Below are 11,103 nucleotides of genomic sequence, written 5' to 3'. Positions count from 1 at the left end.
GAAAGATAATTTTATGTAAATCGAATGAGCTTCATTAGAATTACACAATTCAAGAGTAATTTGAATCGGTCAAATTCAAATTATAAGTGATTTACATAAATCAATTTGGCAGAAATTAATTTATTTATGGAAGTTAAAAAAGTGATGAGCAACTATATTGTATCATGGTGAGTAATCCACAAATATGGAACTGCTGAAGTCAGTAACCTGCAAAACGCAGGTTACCTTTTGACTGAGCTAACTTCAAAAAGGCTACATGCACTGCAAAACGCGACTTGCGTTTGGCATGGGAGGAGAACAAAGCTTCGAAATGTGTTCCTGTCCCCTGCATGCCAACACCCTAAAGCTCCAAAACGCAACATACGTTTGGCAATGTGCATAGCAAAACGCAACCTGCGTTTGGCAGCCTCCCCACCTGCATGTTGACACGTGTAAAGGAGAGTGGTGGAGCTGGCCTTTAAAACCAAAACGTAAGCCATGAGAGTTTCGGTTTTTCTTTCATTTTACTTGCTGTGAGTGAGAATTTTGAGAGTAAAAGGGTTGGAATTAAGGGTGAAAGGGAGTAAATTTGTGAGAAGAAAGAATCAGTAAAAGTTTGGGGCTTAATTTAGTGAAGAAGAAAAAATGGTTCATAATTTTACTTTACCTGAAAAACACATTATTAAGTATTTGAATCATCTTCAATGGATAAATAATTTTTTTTAATTTATGATTATTATTTTTTAAGATAATAATAATAATACTGTTTAATTATTGTTGATATTTTTTTTGAATAAATTATTAATTGATATTATTTAGAATTTAATAATTATCATTTTTTTTTTGCAGGTTATCAGGAATTTGTTGCCCAAAAAATTCGATCCGCTAGATACCTTTAACGAGATAGCGGCAGAAGTACTGGCATTGACTGTGTTTCAACACGTTTCGTGAGTAGGCGAAATGAGAAGTCATTCTGCACTATTGAGTGCCTTGGTGGAACGCTGGAGGCCGGAGACTCACACATTTCATCTTCCGGTCGGTGAAGTGACGGTGACGCTGGAAGATGTGAGCTATATTCTTGGTTTCTCGATTAATGGGGAAGCCGTTACGGGTAGATCAGACAGCAGTCACCAGTTTTTGGTGGAGAACTGCATTGCGTGTTTTGGTCGAGAGCCCGGTCCACAAGATCACGTGTTGGGAAAGGTTAATCTTGCATGTGTCCGGCGGTGCAGAGACATCGAGCCTTGTGACACTCAGGAGTCTGTTGAGCGGTACGTCCGGGCGTACATTTTCTGCGTGCTCAGAACAGTTGTGTTTCCGGATAAGTCGATCACTTCATTGAACTCGAAGTTTCTACCGCTACTTCGGGATTTCCACCGAATTTCAAGATACAGTTGGGGGCAGCCAATCTGGCACACCTATACAGATCATTGTGTCGTGCTTCACGATACAACTGTAAAGAGATGGACAGCCCACTAATACTGATTTTTGTTTGGGTGTGGGAGTGTATGCCGCTCCTGGCACCTATACCCCGTGATCAGCTCGGCAATGTTGGTATTCCACTTGCACGACGGTATTATTATTATTATTATTATTATTATTATTATTATTATTATTATTATTATTATTATTATTATTATTATTATTATTATTATTATTATTATTATTATTATTATTATTATTATTATTATTATTATTATTATTAATTTGTTATTCTTATTAATATTATTATTCTGTTTTTTGTTAGGTGGAGTCATTGGCGCCGACATACAAGATATATACGGAGGCCTACTGTGCATTTTAGGCGAGGACTCGACAACATGGGAGTTGACGATGTAAGTTGTAACCATTAATGTCTAATGTTTTTATTCAGAAGAATAATTTTTCTAATCGGCCTCTTGGTAACTAACGTGCAGTTTATATGGCGGCCGTATATGGGAGTGTGGGTTCCAAATGTCCTCGATGCCCATTTGGTTATGTGCTCCACCCAGTCGCCGCTAGTGTCATTCGAGTGCATAGAATGACACCCGACAGATCAAGTTAGACGACAGTTTGGGATGCAATAACTTCCACCAAGCCCGGCGTTCGACCTTGGTCGTGATCATTGCAAGCGGTTGACAGGAACATAGAACCATGACTGGAGAAGATTTATAGTCAATGGGTTAACAGGTGGAGATCTGACCACTATAACACATTGCAGTTAGGCGAGGAGATTATTGACTTTCATCCTCTCCCAGTGTACTACGAGTGGTACACACAACAGTATAGGATTCACTTGTGACTGTCAGATAGAGTTGCAGGTGAAGAGGTTGGTGCTGATGAACCACAGCAGCAACAGGAAGAACCAGCTGGTCCTCAGCAGCAAGTCCCGCCTCATGAGCAGCAGTTTCAGGTATTATTATTAATTACTATTATTATTATTATTATTATTAATTTTTACCGTTTTAAATTATAATTAATTATTATTGTTTAGGTTTATCTATTATCATTAATTACTATTAATTGTAATTAATTGTTAATTAGGTTCCGGCATATGAGCACCACTATCAGGTCCCGACATATGAGCACTAGTATCAGATGCCAGCATATGCCCAGCAGTTTCAGGATCCGGCATATGCCCAGCAGTTTCAGGATCCGGCCTACGGCCAAGAGCAACAGCAGTGGCCGGTATCAGCAGCAGGCACCATATATACCGAAACCACAGTCGTAGCAGGTACTTGAGCCCTACATACCACAGCTGGTAATTCTAGCCGAGGGTCACTTTAGTCCGTTGGGTGGATCTGACACCATCAGCTTCTCTCATGTCCTGAGAGATACAGATTATCTATTTTCGACGCCACCGCAGGAAGGGTCTGCTACATCTCAGCAGTCTGGTGGTTATCGCGCCACTTCAGGTCATGCCAGTGACTTCGACTTTGATCAATCGACGTGTCATATAGATCCGCCCGGTCCTTCCGCACCACCACGCTTCTAGTTCTTTGATTTGAATGAGTACCCGCAGCAGGAAGAGGGAGATTTGGGATATGACTTGCAGTGCTGGTATGATCTTGGTGGAGCGAGTGCTCCGGGGATGAGTGGTTCCGGTTTGTATGACACCGGTGGTGTGAGCATAACAAATTTCGGTGGTCCTGACATTGGCAGTGGGTTGGATGCCGGTGTGTCTCAGGGTCATCTGTATAACTTACGGACACAGACTGTGGCTCAGACTCATACACAGTGTAATTAACTCCTCTAGAGACAATGTATCTTTTGATTACAGATATCACCGACTCTCTCGAACCAAATTCCATTCTGACACTAAACTCGCCATCTTCTGCCGCAGCATTGCCTCCACTTATGACATGCAAACCACAGCCAGTCGGACAAGGCAAATAAAATAAATGGTAGTGGTAACTTTAATTAATAACCATAAGATAACATATCGATATTCGCATACTCAGGAAATTTCGGGGCATGCATGGCTTCGAGGTCCAGAGTCCGCATAAAAGACGGAACACCAAAGGGGTGCTAACTTACAATCTCATGCGCCTCATCATGTGCCGCCGGATTGCCTGCTAAGTCTCCATCATCGTTTTCGTCATCGACTTCATAGTTGGCTTCAAACTCCTCTTCACTGTCGTTGTTATCTTCTCCCTAATCTAACTCCGCAATATCAACGTTGACATCGTCGCCAACCGCATCCATCCCTGTATGCTGTTCAAACTCAACGTACAGCTCTATAATCGGCACGTGACCTCGGGTTTGTCGATAAATAAAGAACATCCGCTGCATGCATGCGTCGTTGGTGATGGACATGAGTTGAAACTGCATCAGCCCACCAAATACTTGTACAGGATTTCTGTACAAAATGTTGCTCACCCTTTTGGAAATGTGACTCTTTATGTTCTCACAAAGACTATTTTGTAACTCAACAAAACTTATGGTACATAGAATAGCAAACAAAGACGGACATTCACAAACAAAAATCACTCCTTCGCGTGTGTTTGGTATAATCTCACCGTCATAATACACTCGAATATTTGCAATACCTTCCATACTCTCAACCTCACCTAACCCGACTTTGTTGACACTACTAATTGCCAAAAAACTCAAAGGTTTGAGATATATGAAAGCAAGAGGAATGGGAGTAGAATGAAAATGAGCAACTTCAGATGGGTAGTGTTTCGTATTTATAGGCAAGGTTTTCGAATAAAATGTTATTTCCTATACAAAACGCACCCTACGTTTTGAACTTTTCAAAAAAAAATTTCTGGCACATGCAAAACGCAAGTTGTGACTTGGAAACCTAAAAAATTTTTGTGTTATTGCCCACCCAAAACGCAGGCTGCGTTTGGGCCAAAAAGAAAATAAAAAAATTTTAAATGCTAAACGTTACCTGCGTTTGGTTATTTTGTTTCACAAAAAAAAAAGGGTAATAAAATGTGCAAAACGTAGGCTGCGTTTGCATTGAGCCCATAGCAATGGAAAACACCAACACACGCCCATTTCAATGAACTACACCAAAATTTTTTCCATTTGGAAAAAAATGAGCCTCAATATGGACTAATTTGAATTATGCATGCATAGAATCTTAGGGTAATTCGAATCACCTTGATTCAAATTACACACACGTGAGCCACACTAATTTGAATCAGTCATATTCGAATTAGCCCATAGTTTGTTGCATATGGTAATTCGAAATAGGCTGTTTCGATTTACCCACGGTATAGGCAGCCCAAGGTAACTCAAATTGCACTCATTCAAATTACTAAAGCTTTCCCTATAAATAGAGTTCGAATTGAGCTCATTCGAACTACAATTTCAAACCCCTACCCACCAAATCTCAGAGAAAACTCTTTCCATACGACTCTAATAAAGTGTTCAACATCATATTCTGCTGATGGGGGATAACCCGGACTGACTTTATCGTTTGGATGGAGTCGCCCATATAGCTGGTGTTATCAATGAAGAGGTTAGTTGCACACTTTTCCTTTTAAAATAGGATTTAATGTGTTACTTTTATATTTTTGTTTTTTGTTTTTTATAATGGTAGTCATCGTTTACCGTTGTTAAGTTAGATATAGTGGCTATATTAATGGTTTATTAGTTTCTAGACGTTCGACGGATCAATTTCTAATTTGGATAGTGATTACAAATAAGTAGAAGTGATACGTGCTTCAAATATTCGTGATATGAAGAGTTCAAGTGTTATTTAGAAGATATTAGTTTACATTTTTAGAATGTTTAATTTAATTTGATATATTTTGATTTTGTTTATTTAATTACTAGATTGGGACTTATGTTTATGGATTTTAAGGTTTTCTTTGTTTTAACCTAATAAGAGGTTATAAATACCTCCTTAGCTATTGTAGTCGTAGTATAGAATGATTTAGAGGTTTTGAAAAATCCCTTGTTTGGTTTCGCGATGAAACCATGATGTGGACAATTGAGGTTGAGGAGTCCCTCTCTTGTTGCATCAGAGAATTGGGTAGAAGGTTGAGGAGTTCCTTCGATTCAATTCCCAAACAATGGCATTGACAAGTTAGATTGAGGAGTCCCTTTCTTGTTGCGTCAAGAAATTGGGTAGAAAGCAGAGTGATTCTCTTTGTACTCAATTTCAATCTATCATTTTTGTTTCTATTTCAATTACAATTTATCTTTTCTATTCAATTTCAATTCTTGTCTTGTTTATCCTTTTATTTCTTTATCATTTGGTATCAGAGTTCAGGTTTTAGATTAAGTCTTATTAATCTATATCTGTTTTTCTTTTATCATAAAAAAGAGTTCAGTGTCTGTCGCGTCTTTCTTTAAGTTTTTGTGTTCCTGCTTTCCGTTTGCGTTTCATTATTATTTAAAAAGAAAAAAAGCATAAAGTGCAAAAAAAAAGAGAAAAAAACAAAAAAGGAAGAAAAAAACAAAAAAAGAGAAGAAATTATCTTCCTTGTAATTATTGTCCTTTTTATATATTATTTTTTTCCACCTACAAGATTCAAGGACGAATCTTTTTTGAAGAGGAGGAGAATAATATGTACTTCAAATGTTTGTGATATGAAGAGTTCAAGTGTTATTTAGAAGATATTAGTTTACATTTTTAGAATATTTTAATTTAATTTGATATATTTTGATTTTATTTATTTAATTACTAGATTGGGCCTTAAATTTATGGATTTTAGGATTTTCTTTGTTTTAACCTAATAATAGGATATAAATACCTCCTTAACTATTGTAGTTGTAGTATAGAATGATTTAGAGATTTGAAAACCCTTTTTTAGTTTCATGATGAAACCATGATGTAAATAATTGAGGTTAAAGAGTCTCTCTCTTGTTGCATTGGGGAATTGAGTAGAAGGTTGAGGAGTCCTTTTGATTCAATTTCCAAACTATGGCATTGACAAGTTAGGTTGAGAACTCCCTTTCTTGTTGCATCAAGAAATTGGGTAGAAAGTAGAGTGATTCTCTTTATACTCAATTTCAATGTATCCTTTTTGTTTCTATTCAATTTTAATGTATCTTTTTTTATTCAGTTTGAATCTTTATCTTCTTGTTTATCCTTTTATTTCTTTATCATTAATGATACGTGTTTCAAATATTCGTAATATGAAGAGTTCAAGTGTTATTTAGAAGATATTAGTTTATATTTTTAGAATGCTTTAATTTAATTTGATATATTTTTATTTTGTTTATTTAATTACTAGATTGGGCCTTATGTTTATGGGTTTTAGGGTTTTCTTTGTTTTAACCTAATAAGAGGTTATAAATACCTCTTTAGCTATTGTAGTCGTAGTATAGAATGGTTTAAAGGCGTAACATTATTTGGATGCGTACAAGTTATTTTGTTTGGATTAAGCTATGCATTAGTTGATGATGTTGTATAAATATGTTTCGAGATGAGAGACAATTTGATACGTTCTTCATGCAGTCCCATTGATGTATCACGAGCATGCGACGGCAGCAGGGTATGCGCCTGGACGAGAGGATCATTCCGTACTTGCAGATGACCGGTTTCTACCATCTTGCGAGGCTGAACGAGACTTGGTTTATGTTGGATGAGCCGCTGGTTAGTGCATTCGTAGAGCGATAGCGTCCATAGACGCACACATTTCATATGCCATTTGGGGAGTACACGATTACACTGCAGGACGTGGCATACCAGTTAGGGCTGTCGATCGATGAACCTTATGTTAGTGGTTGCCTGACAGATTTTCAAACGTACATCGAGGGTGGTCGCCCAACTTAGGTGTGGTTTGAGGAGCTACTGGGTGTATTACCTCCTGCGAAGTGCATCTACTAGTTCGCAGTGAAATGCAGTTGGTTCCAGGAGACATTCGGAGAGCTTCCTAATGGTGCCGATGAGGCCACCGTTAGGAGGTATGCCCGAGCCTATATCATGATGCTGTTGGGGACTCAGCTATTTGGCGACAAGTCCGATACTCGCATTCACATTAGGTGGCTGCCATACGTAGCCAGGCTTGAGGATATGGGTGGGTACAGTTGGGGATCAGCTTCTCTCTCATGGTTATACCGGTGCATGTGTCGCATGGTGAACAGACACGTGGTGAAGTTAGCCAGACTGTTATGGATGCTTCAGCCATGGATCTTCTGACGGTTTCCTAGATTTAGACCTGCTAGACATGATACGTTCAGCTGGCCTTTGGCCTCGAGGTACTATTCTATTAAATGCTTTATTGGTCACAATTATTTTGTGTTAGCTTCTTTTATTGATAACCTGGGTTTGGGCTGCAGGTAGTCAGGTCACAACCCTACAGCGAGCAAGAAGGGACCTCGAGTTGTGAGTTAGAGGCTCAAGATAGATCTCTTACAGGCTGAGGATGTGAGTATTTCAACCACCCCACGTCGGATGCTATAGGTCTTCAAACTTAACACGACCTCCTCTTTGTCCTGAAACTGCTGACCAACCTGAAACTCTAATAGACCTCCAGTACCCTGAGTATCTGATAAACCACTATTTCATGGTTTATCTTGTGCTCAATTGAGTGGATTTTATCAACTCTTTACCCACTTATTCATACTATTTGCATGGTTTTATATTTCCTTCCTAATTATATGTTTTGATTGAAAACATGCTTCTTTGATCTTATATTTGCTTATTATTAATCCTCTCTTATTACCATTAGATGCCTTGATATGTGTGTTAAGTGTTTTCAATATTAGTATCTCTGACACCAAATTCAATAGGTTCGCCAGGAACCTCCTCTTGTCTCATGGCATCCAAGTCCAAAAATGAAAAGCGCGGAGGGTACTACTGAGTCCCTGAGTTGGACGCTCCGCCAACCTCAGCTGGATTACTCGCTGCTATGTCATCATCGCTATCATCGACAATGATGGCTGGCTCAACATCATCAGCATCATAATCATCCGGCAATGCATCGTCTATACCATCCGGTGCCCCACACTGTAATGAAACCGGCGCCCTATCAATAGTACTAACTTCTCCGACACCACTGCGGTTGAGATCAGCTGCGAAGGACGGGGAGGCAACCACCATTTCTTGAGGTGCAATCACAGGCATGGATAAAAGATGCACCAACAGGCCTCAAACTAGAACAGTCTGCCATTGCTGGAGTTTGAGTATTCCGGTTCGAACCACCAGAGCTAGAGACCACATCTACAAGATTTGCCAACAGCTCAGCTGTCCTGATCTCGGAAAATTGCCGACGACAATGGAACAGAACCTCCAAATCCTCGTCACTCCTTATGACAAACGAATCATATTTTACATCATCTCGCAGAAATGAAATCGGAATGCGATAGAATAACTTCTCAACCCATTTCACGCCTTGCAACCCCAATTTTTGGATTATAGAATTCAGGAACTCAGCGAAGTTCGTTGTTGGTTTCAGAAAAACACTGAGGGGATTCAGTAAACTTAATACTAGAGCGTGTTTTTTTCTTAATCGACCCTCTATAGTGAACTAACACTAAAAAGCTCTCCTCACTAGCCATTGTGTTTCACTCTCATGGAAGAAATTCACGTTCACATCATATTTATATACGTTGGGGCCTAAATAATTCGAATTTACCTAGTTTGAATTACATGTTCTTGGTAATTTGAATCAGCCAAATTCGAATTATATAACGACAACTATAAGTATAAATCAAAACAGGTTGTTTCGAATTACTAGGGACTTTCTTGCTTATATAAATCGAATCAGTTTGATTCGATTTAGTATAGCATGCATAATTCAAATTGGTCCATATCGATTTATGTGGATCACTTGTAATTCGAATTTGACTGATTCAAATTACTCTTGGATTGTGTAATTGGAATCAGGCTCTATCGATTTATATAAAAATGTCCTTCTGATAGATCCTTGTAACATTTTTTCTTTTAGTAGATTTATATAATATTTGCTTCCAGCTGGTTTAATTACGTTTTTTACCCTAAAAACTATTATTGTATAAGGATCTAAATCAAAATTGTTCTACCGGTAAAGAATCTAACTGCCCCCTTTTTTTTTCTTCTCGATTAGTAAATAAGCTGAAACCAAAATTCATAACTTATCATATAAGACTAATATATATAATGAACAAGCTAAGGTGGAGAGACAAGAACAAGAATACAACATGTTTAATCTACGTACACGGTCAATTTATTGCGAGAGATTTCAGGTGTAATTAGTGGATTCATACAGCAACCATGTTAGATAACTAATTAAAGTACTAATTAATTATGGTTAACTATTGCTCTAAAATTCATTTTTATTTTCTCCTTCGTATTAAAAAAGAACAATCAAAATTCTCACCCTTCTTTTTTTCGCTCATGACTTTTTCTCCAACGGCAACTAACACTCCTACTAAGGTTGTCTCCAGTCGTTGCACTACCATCGATTATTTGCTGTCACTGTTTGCTGTCTCATTAGAAGTTTGTGCCGTCCACCAGGAATCGTCTGCATTGTCTGCCACATTGCGGCGGAAGAATGTTGCTGCAGTGGCCCCGTCAAATCGTCGCCGCTGGTAATAGTCTTTGTCGTCATTTTCTTTTTGTTCATCTTTATCTAATTGTTATATCTGTGGATGGTCTTTTTGTTAGGTTTTAGATATTTTATTTTAAAATAATTTTGGATGTTCTTTTTTGTTAAATTTCGATATTTCTTTTTATTCGATTCTAAATTTTTTTTTGTGAGGTATTAAATGTTTCTTTTTGTTAAATTTTAAATGTTCTATTTTATTATTTTAATGTCATTTTTTGTAATAGTTTTAAATGTTTTTTTTTTTTTTTGCAATGCTGTTGAATTAACGACAATAGAAAAAGAACACAAAATACTATAGAATTGACGGTGACAGAGAGTCACATAAAATTATAGAATTGATAATCAGTAAAAGAACGTGAAATAGAAGAAAAGTGATGCATAAAATCAATATTAAGTTAGTATTTTACTAATATAAAATCAGAATTTTATTATAAGTTAGCTGGTTATTAATAGAAAAGGGTGTTAGCTACCTAAGCTTTTGCTTCATCTATTGATTAAGATTTAAAAATGAAAGTAACAAGGTTTTATATATTTAGTAATTATTTTAGAATAAAAATATAAATATATTGCTAAAAGTATAGGAAACTAATTAACAAGGGGTACAACCACTTTTTAAAAAATTTTAAAAAATATAATTTTAAAATTTCTAAAATTTAAATTTATGTGAACTTTTGTCCACTCTTCACTCTTGGGAACAATAATAGCAATGGTTTCATAAGCTGTGAACTTTTCATAAGAAACGACCAACGTCATTCTTCTTCTCCCCTAATGCATGCAACATTGCTTCTCCTCTCTTCCTTATCGTAATTCGCCTCCTTCATATTGCGGCGTGTTGCCATTTTCGACAGGACTCTCTCACGCTGCACCGCTTACACATATCAACGTCCAAGCTCTTCTTGTAGAGTCACGATTTGCGCATTTTCTGACGTCCAACACGTTATCTCGCCGAGCCGGACCACCCTCGCCCACATCGTCTCGCATTGCCACGGCCTTGTCCGCGCGAGTTCGACTACCACAGATGACGCAAAATGCAATGACGCGACCACCTGATTTTGAATATCTTAATGTTATTAAGTTTTGGATGTTTCTTTTGTTACATTTTAGGTGTTTCTTTTTATTTTGGAATTTTAAAAATGATTTTACAATAATTTTG

At 37.5% G+C, this 11,103-nt stretch overlaps 1 protein-coding gene across 1 annotated transcript; it reads left to right on the top strand.

The window, feature by feature from the left end:
- Nucleotides 6,899-7,561, top strand: LOC107606866 (serine/threonine-protein phosphatase 7 long form homolog). The gene is made up of 3 exons (XM_016308876.1): nucleotides 6,899-7,015; nucleotides 7,097-7,167; nucleotides 7,267-7,561. The coding sequence occupies exons 1-3, from the start codon at nucleotides 6,899-6,901 to the stop codon at nucleotides 7,559-7,561; spliced, it is 483 nt and encodes a 160-aa protein (XP_016164362.1).

This window comes from Arachis ipaensis, chromosome B07 (genome assembly GCF_000816755.2).
Source record: "Arachis ipaensis cultivar K30076 chromosome B07, Araip1.1, whole genome shotgun sequence".
Classification (NCBI taxonomy): Eukaryota; Viridiplantae; Streptophyta; class Magnoliopsida; order Fabales; family Fabaceae; genus Arachis; species Arachis ipaensis.
The sequence above is the reverse complement of the archived record's forward strand: the minus strand, read 5'-3'. Positions and strand labels throughout refer to the sequence as shown.